Raw genomic sequence first — 14,331 nt, forward strand, 5'->3', positions numbered from 1 at the left:
TGTTCCATCAAAGCTTTCCGTCACAAATACAGTCACAAAACATTTCACAGTTCTCGTCCTAGCCTCAAACTCAGGCTGATTTCTTTTCCCTTTCTAGCTTCACACGCAGCGGCACGCCTCGTCGTACTAGGGTTGTTTATATCCTTGAGCTTGCGATCACCTCCTGCTGGCGTTTATGATGCTATTTGCTGGACCAATCTTGTTCCCTATGTGTAGCTTCTTCGCTTTGTTACTTCCTCTCAGACCCGCAAAAATTTTAGGGAGTTGGTCTTCTTTCATGTTTCTTCCGTCCTAAACAATTCGCTAATTTCATTTTGTGCGCAAGTACATCAGCAGGAACATCAGTAGGTGAGATTTTGCAATTGTGGGTTGACTACCTGTGTTGTTCTTGATCACGCGGATGGTGATTACACTTACCCTTCCGATGGGAGGTTTGCATTACTCCATGTATTGGCGACCATAAGCTTCCCAGCATCCTCACAGGTGGTGTGGCAGGCGGATTAAGGGGGAAATGGGGGACAAGGGATGGGTGTGTTTCACGACAGATCACGGCTAGTCATTATTCTCAGCAAGAGCAGATCTCTCATAATGCTTGATGCTACTATGCTTGCAAGTGCATTGGATAGCTACTCTGCCAGTCTGAGAGTAGAGTACATACTTGTGCCAAGTGAATATGATTACCAGTTTAACGCACCTGTCGTCTGAATTATCCATTCGATACAAGTCTGACGAAAAGTGCGCTGGGCAAGGTCCAGTTATCTCGCTGTACACTCGTTGAAATAACTCTCCAGCTGCTGCTACAAATTCCAAAGCATAGGTGCAATTTGACGTCGAAAACGGTCCTACCCATAAAATCAGAACCAAAAGTCGCCACTTACTCCTCCATCTCATCACCCTTCCCGCTGCTCGCACCAAGCGTCGCCCAATTCTCGCTCCACCGTGGGTACACGCGCTTATACAACGACATACACACCGTATCCATTTGATTGATAGGCCCATCGAAATGCGCCTTGAAATACCCATGCGTCCCGAGTGACTCCCTGATATGTCCCGTCCGCCCATGTTTTGTGAACAGCTGAATAGGCTTAAAATACTGGATGTCGTCTGTGCCAGAGTGAATGTGTGAGCACGGGGAAAAGAACAAAGAAGAGGAACAACACAAACCTGGGTTGAAGAACATGTACCGCACCGTAGCGGTTTTTTTGTGCACTTTGAACGGGTGGCCCGTGAGGATGATTCGCTTCGCGATGATACGTGTCGTATCAGGATTCATGAACGTGCCCATCGCCACGAGCTCCGGCGCTGTTCATTTCAGTTAGTCAATCACTTATTGTCTCTCCGCTGGGAGAACTGGCGCACTTTGTGGATTTTGCGTCTCACGTAGGAGCATGCACGGCTGCTTCCCGAACATAATTGGTGCGTAGACGCTCGCGACAGTCGTAGTGCCGTGCCATAAGAACCTCTCGAATTTGTGGACGTTGTTTGCGCCTTTTCCGCCGCCGCGAGTGTGGTGAGAGTACACGGGGTTGACGCGTAGCCTGCGGGGTCCGTAACACAGGATCAGGGGGTCCTTTGGGGAGTTCAGTTGTGACTAAGTAGGAAAAGGCCCAACAGACGACGGACCTTTGATCTAACAGAACCTTCACACTCTGTGTTCCGCTGTACGGTAAAGTGTAGGACTGTCTTCTTGTGCTCGTGTTTCAACAATCCGTATATCACAAACGGTGACTCGGAGGGCACGCTGGCTTCGGGCGAGACACCCTCAATAAAGATTGTTACACGCCTTCCAGGCTGCAGTAATGTTTTTAGCGATTATTTGGATAGTAATGAGCGGGGAATTTCCAACCTCAATCCCGTTATCCTCCAATTCGTGCCATATGTCCCTTTCGGTACGCTTGAAGTCCTCGAACTCGAATATCCGTGCATAATCGCTAGGCAGGTTCTCATACGGGTCCCACGGACTCGTGCGGAGCGATCGAAGCCCACGGAACCGCGCAAACCGTGTGCATGCAGGGATGTCTTGTGGGGTGTCAATTTCATCTGGAAATGCTTGGGCATCTTGTTCTTCTTGGGAGCGCTTGCGCCATGATGTAAGCCTTGGTTGGTTCAACAAATGTCACTCTTGCGAAAGTACAACTTGATAAAGAAGAGGACGTACTGCTTTTGTTCTTCTTCTATGTCAAGTTCTTGGAACGCGATCACACTTTTGCGCTCGCTTTCCATGTCCAGCGCATCGTCGAGTACCATCTCCTCGTCCTCATCTATTCGCCCTCCTCCCTCCTCCGCCCCGCCCTGGTCCTCATCCTGGTCCTCATCCTCGCTCTCATCCACGATCCACGAAGCTTGATACTCAGTCATACCCTTAGGAATGCGCCTGATACGCTTCGGCGTCGTGCCTTTCTTTGCATCTGGTACCTCACCCTCCCCAGTGCCTTGCAGTGCACCCGCCATCTCCTCTTCCGTCGGCCATGTTTGTTCGTTCGCCATATCGTCTGCAACGTTTGTGCTCACCATGGAGTCAGCGGAGGATGGGACGCGTTCAGCGAGGAGCACAGGCTCAGCTTCTACATCCATACCACCAGACTTGGCATGCTTCGTGCGAGGGAGTGGAGCAGACATAATCTACAGCCATTTTAAATCCACCAAACAGATTGATCCACCCGCCGATGACTCACCTTCGAAACTAGATAATCCCCATGGTTAGGGATATGCACGAGCCGATCGGGGCTAAGTCTTCCCCCACGAACGACACCCGTCACCTTCAACACTCCGCCCTCGCCTCGTTCCACACTCTCACCTACCACCCACGGCCGCCCTGCGCGCCACTTGACCTCGCCAGGACACCCCTCTGCGAGGGCTCGCAGGGTGTTGAGTGAGTCTGCTGGCGCACTGAGATCGAACACTCGGCGCTGGGTGGGGTCAAAGTATTGTATGAAGGAGAGGAGGCTTTTGAGTACTGCTGGTTTGGCCTTTGCATCGATGTATTCCGTGGTCGTAGGCGGGATGGCTGCGATGACTGTAGGGAGGCCTTGTGCTTGGAGCATGCGGAGGAGGGTGTCACCTGCGGGGGTAACTTCGATGGTCGGGGAGAGCAGGAGGAGCGTATAGTCTGCGGCGCGGGCTACATCTAGAGCAGCGAATGGGTGAGCGAAGGGTACGGGGAGGAATTGGAGGGACGTTTTGAATCGGGATGTTCTGTATGTGTGGTTCGATCAGTGTGAGATGAAAGAGTTGAACGGACGAACTTCATGGTCCATATGTTTTTTTTCTCGTTTATTCCGTGTATCTCTTCATCTACACATTTTCCGAGGGCTTGGATACATGTTTGGGTGTCGATGTCTTCGGAAAGGGGGATGATGGCGACGATGCGTGGGGCGCCATCGATGCCGTTGAAGATGCGGGTTGCAGCGACGAGGGAGGCGCGTTTAGTGGCCTGAACTTGCTTTTGGGTGTTGCGCCTGTTGAGGCGAGCCTGTGTGACAGTGCTTACTGCCGGTGATTTTGTGCTTTGGCGAGCAGTGCGCCCTGTCCGAGGGAAGAAAAAAAAAAGTGCAGAAAGACTGAGATCAAAATCAGTAAGTGAATGATTGGAGAACCGCACCTTTTGCGATATCTTTAAGAGCAGATTTAGTGGCATGATGAGATTTGAAGGGTTTGTTTTTCTGTAGTAAGATTAGATGAGATGTGATTTTGAAAGAATGAAAAGTTTAGATGAACCTGCTTGAGGGTTGATCTGTGATGGTGCGCTTCTACGACCATCGTGGAGGTGCGCACGTCTCTACGTGCAAAGCTCTTTTTCAGCGAAGAGGAGTCGGTGCCCGATTGTCTAGCTCCTGGTAAACGCGATACTAGTACTACGTGATATCGAGCCTCGAGTCCAAATTTTAGGATCTTGCTATATCCGGGAAGCACCGGGCCGTCCCACTGCAAGTAAACTAAGTACACGATGCAAAATCTTTTCATTCAGTATGACTCTCTTAGCTAGGCTCTTGCTCTGTGCGATAGATAGCCATACAAGTGCGAATGCACCCCCTAAGGTGCAGTTTCATGGAGGATCGGAAGAAAATGGATTGTAAGTGCGACGAGCATGGAGGTTGCAATTGCACAACATCAATATTGTATTCTCCTCTCAGATGCTCATCAGTCTAAAAAGCAATCAATTCAAAGTACTGTTAAAGTGATTAACATGCGTGTATCAAACCAATTGAAAACAACAGTAGGTTGACCGGCATATTCCACAATGATCCTGAAACAACTCAATCAACTATGGGCGATCAACGACACGTCGTATTTACCTCAAAACGACAGTGACTCGCACCGGATTCCTAATACATCCTCGGCGGTAGAGAGAAAGTAGTAGCAGGGTATACAAACGCGGGCTGCACAGGTACATACCCGTTTGGGAACTGTGGATAAACCATCCCCTGGTGCGAGTAAGCCTTTTGCATCTGTGGCGGCAATCCATACAATAGGGACGCGTTGCTCGGTCCAACACCCATCCCTTGCGGGAGGGAATTTTGTCGCTTGTTGTACCACGATGCTACAGGTTTTTGTCCTTCATACACGGGTGATTCTGGGTGGCGGCGGTGGCGGGAGGAACGGCCGGGGAAGTAGGCATCGACGATTTGCTCGTGCTCAACCCAGGGGAGCTGGTCGAGGTTATGTAGGAAGCGCTTGATGGGCGTAGGTCGGGGAGGAGCGAACTGCCGAGGCGAGGGAACAGTAACATAGTCAGTCACGGTGAAAGTTGTGTTGGGGTGGACAGGTTGAACAGTTAAAGAATGAGATTGTGAATGGGAACGGGAATGGGAACGTGAATGCGAATGCGAATTTGAATGTGAACGTGAATGTGAACGTGAATGTGGCTGGGCATGCGTATGAGCACGGGGAGAATGAGTATGCTCAACGGGAAAATGTGGGGGCGGATGTGTCTCGTGTGTTCCAGTTTGCTCACTTGAGCGCTCATCAACTGTTGAGAGGACTTGAGGGACAACATCCGCTCCAGGGGCATACACTGGCGATGACGCTGCTGGGGGAGGTGGTCTATGCACATATGGCTGCTGCTGATATGCATGATGCTGTGGCGATGGTTGCGGGTACGACGCGGGTTGAGGCATGTTCATCAACTCTGCAGTCTGCGCTATTCCAGTGGGTGTGAGTGGGCGCAAACGCAGGCTCGCTATATTTGGAAATTGCACATCATTCTCATGATGAGCACCAAGTGACGGCGGTGCAAAGTCATTCGATGGTGATGGTCTGTGCGGGGACTTGCGCAGTCCAGGGAACTTGCGGAGGCCTTTGACGAAGCCCCCGACCCAGCGCCGTGCACCTTTCAGCCCGTCTGTGGGGTGTTGAGGAGCGTTAGAGAAATCAAAGTCAATCTCCTCGTTGTCCTCCGGTACCTCTTCCTCGTCATACTCAGGGTCCTCCACGGTCATGTATTCTCCGATCATCGGGGAAGGCATTCTCATGCCAGACGATGGAGGACGTCCCATCATGGGGGAGGAATGTGCCATGGGGAGCGGTTGGTCTGGAAATACAGGTGTGGGGAAGTCTACGGGGTCGGATGGAGGCGGGTGCCATCGCGCATACGGGTCATTAGTTGGGGATGGAGGCTGTTGGCTGATCCAGGACACGTCTCGCACTCGCCTGGGACTGTATCTGTTTCTGTGTACGGAGCTAGAGGGGCGCTCCCCGGGATCAGCATAGTAGTGCGTGTCTGGATGACCGTGGTAGTCATGATGGTATGAGCTGGCCTCGGACATGTGCGTTGATCACGAGAAGTCAACGTTGTTACCGTCAAGGTGAGCACCTGGCAGCTGCGGAGGACACGATGTCGTGTTGTGGGACGTATGTACTATGTATAAGAATACGAGTGACTCTTGCTGGCTGGCGCAAGGAACCCAAACACAGCTCTATCTGCGCAGTCACGATCTGCGAAACAGGATTCAGAGGAATGGAATAGGATGAAACACCAAGTTAAACAACAAGGACGTACTATAAGTATATGATAGTCACTGCATCGATCGATAACTTAGTGGTATCGTTCACATCCTGAGCCTAGGCTCGAAGGTCATTTCAACTTTCCATAGTAGGTGAGTCTCCCACCACTTGGATGCCCATGGCCATTAGGTCGACTCCGACAAAAAATCTCAAGTAAGTATTTTTTGAAGTAACAACTATCTTTAAGTGATCCGATCACTCTGGAGGAGACTACGCAACGCTACTAGTAGTGACGACCGGGTTGATTTGGAGCTCAGAATCATTGCAGGGACAATTGTAATATTATGCATGGTGTGCGCACACGAGCATGGTCTCTCCTAGATCATGGTGCATAGGCAGCGAAGGAACACTGTTGACGCGTGACGGTCTAGTGGGCCGCAGCCCTTAGACTACGTACGACGTCCGTTAGTACAAATTTCAAGATAATTCCCTGGAATTTCAATTTTCCTTATATTACATAAATGTGCAGGTTTGTGCGACTTTCTGGTTGGATATTTTTAGTTGAACAGTTTGAAATTCAAATTAAGGTTGCTATTATACTGCACAGTGCAGGACCAGTCTTGACGCTATGTCCGCTATTGCCCAGAAAATTCTTGTCGTAGGTGGTAATGGGTTCGTCGGTGAGCTTCCTCGTCGATTTCGTCCGGTTGTTGGCCTAATCCAGTTCCACCATAGGTTCTGCGGTGTGCAAGGCTGCTCTTGCACGGGGTATGGGGGTCACCAGTATTAGGTATGTCTGGACTCGTTCCTTCTATCTGTCGATACCATGATTTTATATTCAGTTCATCTGGCACGCCTTACCACACCCCAAAAGGCCATACCCCAGACTGGGCGGAGAAGGTGCGTTAACACGTCCTTTTTATCTTGTACACCGCTTAAAGCCCACAAGGTAGAATGGCGAAAAGCTGATGCCATGAATCCCGACACATATGCTGATATTCTACCTGGCGTCAACGCAGTCGTGCACACCATAGGCACGCTGCTCGATAATACACGACGCAATACACTGTTTCACAACAAGGACTACGTGGGCTTGCTCAAGTCCATTACGGGGATCACCCCGGTCGAGGCACGTCATCTAGGAGGCTACGACAAACTTAATCGCGATACTGGTGAGCCTGAGTTACCCTTCACGTCGGCGGCGCATCGTCATATGTTGCACTAGCCATTCGTGTGTGCGAGGCGTTCACCGCCAGTAAACCCAGCCAAGGAATTACTGATGTCCGCCCGTTCGTCTACGTTTCTGCGGAGGACTTCCACAGGCCTGTTATATCGGTGCGATACATGGAGACCAAACTGGAGGCCGAGAGGAAAATCGACGAGATCATGAAAGATCATCCACAGTATCGAGCAGTGCACGTTCGGCCTTGTGAGGATGCATCCCCGAGCGGATACTTCTAGACGCTGACTTATTTTGTCTAGCCATGATATACGACCCCGAGACCAGGCCGATGACCATTCCAGCCAATCTCTTTACGTTCTCGGCGTGGATGCACGCAGCCATGCCGCCCTTTGTACCGATGCCAGCGTCAATCATACGCTGGCTTGGCACAAGTGTGTTCCCGAAAGCGACTGAACAGACACCTTCTGCGTTGGTATCTATTGCCACGCTGCTGAGCGTCCCACCAATTCAGGTCGACCACTTGGGGGAAGCTATCTGCGCTTCGCTGGATCCTGCTAAAAACGTGAGGGGACCTGTCGGCGTGCGCGCTATGAGGGAGCTGATTGGGTGGTCGAAAGGGGGGCCTAATATTACTTCGTCTGACTCTTAGAATGTTGTTCACTTTCCCATCTAAATATAGACTTACGCTGTCGAGAATGCTATCATATCGCTGGTTGAACTGGAGCAGGCTCGAATGACATGATACATCTTGAATTAGCACCATAGGTTATACATTGCATATGCCCATCAGCAGGAATTGCAAGATTGAGCGTGCCATTACCCATCGCCTCGAATGTTAATACTAAATTATCGTTGGCAGTTGGCGAGCTCAAGGTTTTTGACGCCGCTGTTCCCACTACTCGGGTAAGTCAAAGGCAAATTTGCAGCTGACAAGGTTTGCGAGATCTTCGCATTACGTCCTTAATATTTAATTTGACTAGTTATGCTGCATGTACGTACTTTGTTCTTCGGAGCTTTGTAAAGCGGGAGCATTTCAAATTTTGGGAAGGGTAACAAGGCACTACTTAGTTGAATTTTCCGCGTAGAATATCTGAGCTCGGGTGCCTCACAAGATGGTACGATTCTCATTTTTTTTATTTCATGCTTGGCCTCATGGAGAGACATGCCAATGATCATCACCAGAAATATATTTCGTGGTCGCATCATAATGTGTATGGCAAGTAAAAAAATCAGAAGAGAGAAGGAAAGAAGTCATCGCATCTAGAACTACTGAGTTTTGAGAAGAAGGTCGGCGAAAGCTCCAGCCCAAACCCAAAAGCCGAACCAAGCATTGCTGAGGAGGGTAGCATCGCAGCTCTCCTTGTTTTCAAAGTCTGTCCTGGCGAGGAGTCGGGCGAGGTGAAGTGCACCCATGGCAACACCACAGAAGAATGGCCAGCCATGTCCGTTGCAGTATCCGGCGTAGGACACCAGAGAACAAACAACGGCGGAGAACATGGCGAGAATAGGGCGGATTTGATCACCAAAAATGATCGTGGTCGAGCGCACACCATATTTGGCGTCTTCATCTCTGTCCTGAATTAATTTCACTGTATGAGCCGAAGAACCCGGAAGCAAAAGAAGATCCTTACTTGACGAGCGTAAGAAGTGTCGTACACAATGGTCCAGTTGGCAGCGCCGAGGTACAGAGGGATGTACACATGCCAGTCAACTGCACCAACAACCGAAGCCGCGCCCAGTAGTGCTCCCCAATTGAAACACAAGCCTATCAGGTGACTCATCAATCACCGCGGTGGTCCTGGAACTCAGTATAACATACCAAGCACTGCCTGCGGCCAATTGGTCACACGCTTCATGGCAGGATACAACACCACCAGGCCCAGGGACGAAAGTCCAAGTCGCAAGCTTGAAAAAAAAAATAGAAATGATAAATATGCAGACCAACATATTATTTTTTTTACAAAAACCCAACACACCTGTATTCATTCAACTGCATCAACAGCCAGATGCCAAGAGCCAGCTGTGGGATAAGAAAGGCGAATGCCCCGAACATCGAGACATCACCCGAAGCCAAGGGCCGCGTGCTTGTTCGCGCTGGTAGTTAAAGTGTTATTGGGAGCCACCACTTGACTGAATGTAACACTTACGAACGGCAGCGTCAACGTCTTTGTCCCACATGTCATTGATCACGCAGCCGGCAGAGTGGAACACTTGGGCGGCAGCAAGGAACAAACCAACATATGTCCACACCGTCGAGACGGGCGCGTTGTTTGCGTAGCAAGCCATGGTGACCGACCACGCTAATTATTATTGCTCAAGTCAACAACAAATAAACTAACGCCACAAAAACTGCTCACCACATGGATAGAACAGCAAGAGCGTCCCGGCAGGGTTGTGAACTCGTGCCAGATAGAGGTAAGGACGTATGTTGGATGGAAAAAGGTCCACCCAAGTCCTATCCGAAGACAAGTGTTGAGAGTGCTGCTTAACGGCTGTTGATTTGACCTCCATGGCAAATTTGGCGAATGGTTAGATGCAATAGAAGAGAGAAGGATGACGGGCTTTTATACCCTTCCATCTTGTTCGCTTCAAGACAAAAGTGAGAAAATTGAAATATGACATAGCTAGCCCATCGTTCCACACAGTTAATCAAAAAGGGGGTGTCCTTTCCGAACAGGACAGCCGAGGAAGGATAACAGCCCTATCATAGCCGAGTTTGAAAACCGTATAGTGCGGCTCGGCCCCAACAACGAGTCCCTGAACACATGTTAATTACTAATCAGTTCTAGTGGCAAGACCTCAACCACCGCTCAATAAGCATATTTCCTCGCCAAGTATTCTTCGAAGTTCACCGCCTGCAGCTGTTCTGCACTGTTCTGCCATATTCGCCGCTTAAATGTCCCATTGCCCCTCGCCGAGCTAACTGCTCCGAAGGCTCCCCCCCTCGCGCTTTCACTTCCTACAGCCTACAGACTCATCAGCACCGACAAACACCATAACCTCAGTGGGAGTCACCGCATCGACGTTTATGGTCGAGCGCATTCCTTGGGGCACTATTTGACCTCTTCAGCCTGGTGTCATCGTTTCCCTCGTGTTTCTCACCCTCATGCAGAACTTGGGTGTGCACTGTGTAGTGTAGCATCTTAACAGCGTTTGTCCTTTACATATGATGAAATTTTCATCATGAAAAAACTTAGGCTTTCGTGTCTTTGGTTTGCTGGGTGAGATGAGGATGCAACATAAATTTATGACTGCCGACATGACGGGAACATGTATAGCAGGGTGGTGTATCAGGTGGAGCAGCGAGCTAGGCAAAGAAGAAAAATCCAGGATGTAGTGGAATGACTGGAGAAAGAATATGAAGGTCACACCAATATCGATAACAAGGAGGATCGGTGGGGAGAGTTAGTGAGGGAGGGGATGTTGACTGGCGCGACAAGGATCTGGCACTAGACCTTGATGTGTTGTTGCAAAAATGAAATCAACCAGCAGCGACGGCACAGCTAGGCTGCAGTTCCTAGGAATGAGCAAGCGGGATTGGTGTCAAGGGTTACGAGCAGGACGCAGAGAGATGGCGGCATTCGTGGTATTTTTGTTGGCAGAACTTGGGAGTCGTGCCAATCGGTTTGGCAAAACTGGTTGTGCTTGATCTACGGCAGTTAACTCGCGCGAAGGGAGGTGGCAGAACCTGGCAGTATTCCAGACTCGCAGAGATGTAACCGGAAACTTGCTGTTACGCAGGTCGCACTTGACATTGCAAAGTGGACATAGTGGCGAAAAAACCCTCGCATGACCTGCAGGCCTATATCAGTCAGTAGCTCCATTTGCTAGCGGCCAATCGGACGGCCTTTCTTGGTGGAAAAACCTTTCAATCAATTTCGAAATTAACCCACTCAAGGTCTACGATGGCATCTGGGACATGTAGGCGAAGTAGAACGCACATTCTCTGATCTGGGCACGACACGATCCACGCAACGGTATGATCTCTTTACAATTATGAGGATGGACGAGATAAGATTGATGTCATCGATGTTAAGAATGTCGTACACACCTATTTTGCCAGTTCTGCCGAAGCTAAGTTGCGCACGGGGTCCAACCTTTACTAAAGACTTCAGTTCAAAGATAGAGCGAGCCGATCTATTTCGGAATATTAATGGTCACTATGCCATCTCTGAGAGTCTCGAATCTTGCCTGTCTGTCTACCCTTCCTCTGTTTGCTTATTTCCTACCTGCTTGTCAACCACAGCACCATGTCATTTCCAGTCTACAGTCTACAGCTGCAACTTGAATGCCCTCCTTCCAAATGACTAGAACTGTGACGGCAAGCTCAAGAATGACGAGATTGGCATCACGGCTGATACAGTGGCGGCAGGGTGGCTGTGATAGCAGATACACCAGGAACTTTCCGATCACAGATACGCCCAGACGATTTTGTGCGGAGTCTACAAATTTTGTACAGACTGGCCCAACATGAAGCAAGCTCAAGGTTCGGCATTGAGTGTCGTTCAGGCATCGTTTTACGATCCCTGTCCAGTATAGTTTAGGATGAGCTGTATTCACTATCAGTCTGAAGCTGTCATCATAGAACTTCGTATTTCTGTTCGGTATAGTCTCGGACGAGCAATTATATTTACCGATCAGAGTTTTGACCCGTCGAAAATCTACTGTCAGCATCTTTGTTTGGTATAGTCTCGGTTGTATGGTGGACGCAAGCACCCGCGACTTATTTGGAAGCCCGATCGATGTATTACGAGCATACGCCGTAAATTTGTGTCACTCCCAACACGTTTCCTTGCTTGCAGCTCGAAGTATGGGCCAACCTTACTGATGAAAGAGTAAGCAGCAACAGACATGCCTGATCTGCCTCCGGGCTATGATATTAGTATGTCCATTAATCTCATCGTTGTGTCTTTTGTGCAACTAGTGAATGCACCGTGTGTCAGTATTTTAGTCATATCTAATTCCAATTGATCATACCAGATGGCGAATTTCCAGGGTAAGTCTTCGCAGTTTCAGACAAAAATAGCATGATAGCTACATAAAAATTTTCAGCCTGATAGGCTCGATATTGCATGTGGATTTCTTGGAAGATGCGCTTGCTCTCCCGAACAGGTCTACACTATCCACACTTACAACTACACTATCTCTAGTGTCTTGACGGCAGGCTCCAACGTGTAGCTCATAGAAGCCATATCTCTAAACCGCATTAATGTCACGATCCGGCGCGATCCACATGCACCAAGAGGCTATTCAAGGCGAACTATGGCCGCTCAAATACAGTGCTCGCGAGCGAAAATTTTCGGTTTGTGCAGCAGGTGAACCGTGACATGGACCTGTAGTATTTCTACGGTACCGACCTCCATGTGTCGATGGAAGTTATGCTTTTGACTTGTGCAGTGAAGTCATCGTCCAACGTGATCCTGTTGTATTCTCTGACACGTTTCTGCGCTAGCAAAAATGAACCGAAAGGTTGTCCAAGGTGAGCCATCAACCGCAATGCTCGTGAGTGGGGCTCCAATGACTCCTCTGCTACAGGCGAATTGCCAGGTAATTTGTCAGAGTGGTCCATCTGCATCAGGCCTCAGGACTCGGTCCAATCTTATCATCTGCAAAGTCAACCTCCAAGAGATACCGATCCCACGGATGGACAAACAAGAACATTATTTATTGAATAGGATTCGACCGACCAGCAATATTATTCTCGATAATGAAAATCCATATTTGGATGAGGCAGTGAACAATGTTCTATCATATCAGCAAATCAAGAATCCGACCGAGTAGTGCTAGGCCCCCCTTTCGACCATCCAATTAGCTCCCTCATAGCGCGTACGCCCAAGGTCCCCTTACGTTTTGGCAGGTTCCAGCGAAGCGCGTATAGCTTCCTCCAAGTGATCGTCCCGAATTGGCGGCACGCTCAGCAGCTTGGCAATGCAGGTGTCTGCTCGGTCACCTTTGAGAACGCCCTCGTTCCGAGCCAGCCGACGATCGACGCTAGCATCGGTACGAAGTACAGCATGCATGCGTGCATCCACGCCGAGAACGTGAAGAGATTGGCCGGAATGGTCATCAGCCTCGCCTCAGGGGCGTATTTCATGCATCACGACAAGTCAGCGTCTGGAGGTATCGGCGCGACGATGCATCCTCACAAGGCCGAACACTTGATACTGTGGATGATCTTTCATGATCTCGTCGATTTTCCTCTCGGCCTCCAGTTTGGTCTCTGTGTCGCACCGATATAGCAGGCCTGTGGTCCTCCGCAGAAATGTAGACGAACGGGCGAACATCCGTAATTTCTTGGCTGGGTTTACTGGCAGTGAACGCTTCGCACATTCAGACGGCTAGTGCAACTTATGACGACGCGCCGTGAAGGTAACTCGGGCTCACCAGTATCGCGATTAAGTTTTTCATAGCTTCCTAGATGAGCCTACGAAATCCTTGTCGTGGAACTGTTTATTGCATTGTGTATTATCGAGGAGCGTGCCTATGGTGTGCACCATTGCATTGACGCCAGGTAGAATGTTACCATATGTGTCGGGATTCATGGTGTTAGCTTTCGCCATTCTACCTCGTGGGCTCTAATTAAGGCGTTATACGATATGAAAAAGGAGTTATTGCGAATGCACCTTCTCTACCCAGCCTGGTGTATGACTGTGACCTTTTGGGGTGCGATAAGGCATCCCAGATGAACTGAATATGTGATATGTGATATAGTATCCAGGAATTCGCTGCCGAGGCACGTGCTACACGCATGATCATTGATGAGTGTACGGTTTTGTTTGGTGAGCATCTCATTGTCATTGTTCAAGTGGCCGATGTTGCATGGCGTCATACAGGTGCTTGTGTCTTCTCGGCTACTGCTAAGTGTAACTGCCGTATCTGCAGACTTGCAGCAGCGCGGTAGCGCCTCTCTCGCACTGTGAGCTCATTTTGCATCCGTGCTACAGGTCTGTTGCCGAAATCTGTGACAATATCCTTTTCTGGGTGTGTCTTCGAGTTTAGGGATGGCAAGGTGACTTAGGTGAGTTTTTTTGTTTACTGGACCGTTTTTCGATGGATTGTAGCGCTCACTTAAGATATATCTCCGTGTGATGAGGGCCATTGTGCTTGATTTCAAATCGCCTTCGCTGTTTTTAGGTTTGGCCTCCGAAGGCTTCAGGGCTTTTGGGAGCTTTTGTATCCGGGTCTTTTGTTGCCGCAGCGGATGT

At 49.6% G+C, this 14,331-nt stretch overlaps 5 protein-coding genes across 5 annotated transcripts; 1 reads left to right on the plus strand and 4 right to left on the minus strand.

The window, feature by feature from the left end:
- Window positions 1-597: 597 nt before the first annotated feature.
- Window positions 598-3,852, minus strand: F5147DRAFT_616827 (ribosome biogenesis protein tsr1). Its single transcript, XM_041432548.1, has 10 exons — window positions 3,718-3,852; window positions 3,602-3,662; window positions 3,246-3,525; window positions 2,676-3,195; window positions 2,159-2,622; window positions 1,847-2,096; window positions 1,624-1,791; window positions 1,360-1,570; window positions 1,165-1,302; window positions 598-1,104 (listed from the first exon to the last, which is right to left on the minus strand). Exons 1-10 carry the CDS (start codon window positions 3,757-3,759, stop codon window positions 875-877), a joined length of 2,364 nt encoding a protein of 787 aa, XP_041289611.1. The 5' UTR covers window positions 3,760-3,852; the 3' UTR covers window positions 598-874.
- Window positions 3,853-4,140: 288 nt separating this feature from the next.
- F5147DRAFT_709952 (uncharacterized protein) lies at window positions 4,141-6,079 on the minus strand. The gene is made up of 2 exons (XM_041438241.1): window positions 5,999-6,079; window positions 4,141-5,934 (listed from the first exon to the last, which is right to left on the minus strand). Exon 2 carries the CDS (start codon window positions 5,763-5,765, stop codon window positions 4,326-4,328), a length of 1,440 nt encoding a protein of 479 aa, XP_041289612.1. The 5' UTR covers window positions 5,766-5,934; window positions 5,999-6,079; the 3' UTR covers window positions 4,141-4,325.
- Window positions 6,080-6,534: 455 nt separating this feature from the next.
- On the plus strand, window positions 6,535-7,910 carry F5147DRAFT_709953 (uncharacterized protein). The gene is made up of 6 exons (XM_041438242.1): window positions 6,535-6,623; window positions 6,679-6,733; window positions 6,786-6,843; window positions 6,893-7,115; window positions 7,169-7,372; window positions 7,426-7,910. Exons 1-6 carry the CDS (start codon window positions 6,572-6,574, stop codon window positions 7,773-7,775), a joined length of 942 nt encoding a protein of 313 aa, XP_041289613.1. The 5' UTR covers window positions 6,535-6,571; the 3' UTR covers window positions 7,776-7,910.
- Window positions 7,911-8,244: 334 nt separating this feature from the next.
- F5147DRAFT_709957 (4-hydroxybenzoate polyprenyl transferase) lies at window positions 8,245-9,931 on the minus strand. The gene is made up of 6 exons (XM_041438243.1): window positions 9,484-9,931; window positions 9,274-9,426; window positions 9,103-9,220; window positions 8,946-9,031; window positions 8,758-8,891; window positions 8,245-8,701 (listed from the first exon to the last, which is right to left on the minus strand). Exons 1-6 carry the CDS (start codon window positions 9,635-9,637, stop codon window positions 8,393-8,395), a joined length of 954 nt encoding a protein of 317 aa, XP_041289614.1. The 5' UTR covers window positions 9,638-9,931; the 3' UTR covers window positions 8,245-8,392.
- A 3,346-nt stretch (window positions 9,932-13,277) lies between these two features.
- Window positions 13,278-13,864, minus strand: F5147DRAFT_709962 (uncharacterized protein). Its single transcript, XM_041438244.1, has 3 exons — window positions 13,750-13,864; window positions 13,511-13,701; window positions 13,278-13,446 (listed from the first exon to the last, which is right to left on the minus strand). The coding sequence occupies exons 1-2, from the start codon at window positions 13,801-13,803 to the stop codon at window positions 13,531-13,533; spliced, it is 225 nt and encodes a 74-aa protein (XP_041289615.1). The 5' UTR covers window positions 13,804-13,864; the 3' UTR covers window positions 13,278-13,446; window positions 13,511-13,530.
- Window positions 13,865-14,331: the final 467 nt, after the last annotated feature.

The sequence above is a fragment of the Suillus discolor genome, assembly GCF_016758755.1.
Source record: "Suillus discolor strain FC423 chromosome Unknown F5147scaffold_53, whole genome shotgun sequence".
Taxonomy (NCBI): Eukaryota; Fungi; Basidiomycota; class Agaricomycetes; order Boletales; family Suillaceae; genus Suillus; species Suillus discolor.

What these genes read in the sequence shown, in the direction of transcription:
- F5147DRAFT_616827 (XM_041432548.1), bottom strand. Translation starts at nt 3,759, where the DNA reads ATGGTCGTAGAAGCGCACCATCACAGATCAACCCTCAAGCAG. An exon ending in AAAAACATATGGACCATGAA is followed by an intron (nt 3,196 to 3,245) that starts GTTCGTCCGTTC and finishes CCACACATACAG; the next exon opens with AACATCCCGATTCAAAACGT. An exon ending in TGGAGGATAACGGGATTGAG is followed by an intron (nt 1,792 to 1,846) that starts GTTGGAAATTCC and finishes ACATTACTGCAG; the next exon opens with CCTGGAAGGCGTGTAACAAT.
- F5147DRAFT_709952 (XM_041438241.1), bottom strand. Translation starts at nt 5,765, where the DNA reads ATGTCCGAGGCCAGCTCATACCATCATGACTACCACGGTCATCCAGAC.
- F5147DRAFT_709953 (XM_041438242.1), top strand. Translation starts at nt 6,572, where the DNA reads ATGTCCGCTATTGCCCAGAAAATTCTTGTCGTAGGTGGTAATGGGTTC. An exon ending in ATGGGGGTCACCAGTATTAG is followed by an intron (nt 6,734 to 6,785) that starts GTATGTCTGGAC and finishes TTTTATATTCAG; the next exon opens with TTCATCTGGCACGCCTTACC. An exon ending in CCCCAGACTGGGCGGAGAAG is followed by an intron (nt 6,844 to 6,892) that starts GTGCGTTAACAC and finishes AAAGCCCACAAG; the next exon opens with GTAGAATGGCGAAAAGCTGA.
- F5147DRAFT_709957 (XM_041438243.1), bottom strand. Translation starts at nt 9,637, where the DNA reads ATGGAGGTCAAATCAACAGCCGTTAAGCAGCACTCTCAACACTTGTCT. An exon ending in ATGCAGTTGAATGAATACAG is followed by an intron (nt 9,032 to 9,102) that starts GTGTGTTGGGTT and finishes TTTTTTTTCAAG; the next exon opens with CTTGCGACTTGGACTTTCGT. An exon ending in TTGGCCGCAGGCAGTGCTTG is followed by an intron (nt 8,892 to 8,945) that starts GTATGTTATACT and finishes GTCACCTGATAG; the next exon opens with GCTTGTGTTTCAATTGGGGA.
- F5147DRAFT_709962 (XM_041438244.1), bottom strand. Translation starts at nt 13,803, where the DNA reads ATGCCTTATCGCACCCCAAAAGGTCACAGTCATACACCAGGCTGGGTA. An exon ending in CACCAGGCTGGGTAGAGAAG is followed by an intron (nt 13,702 to 13,749) that starts GTGCATTCGCAA and finishes CGCCTTAATTAG; the next exon opens with AGCCCACGAGGTAGAATGGC.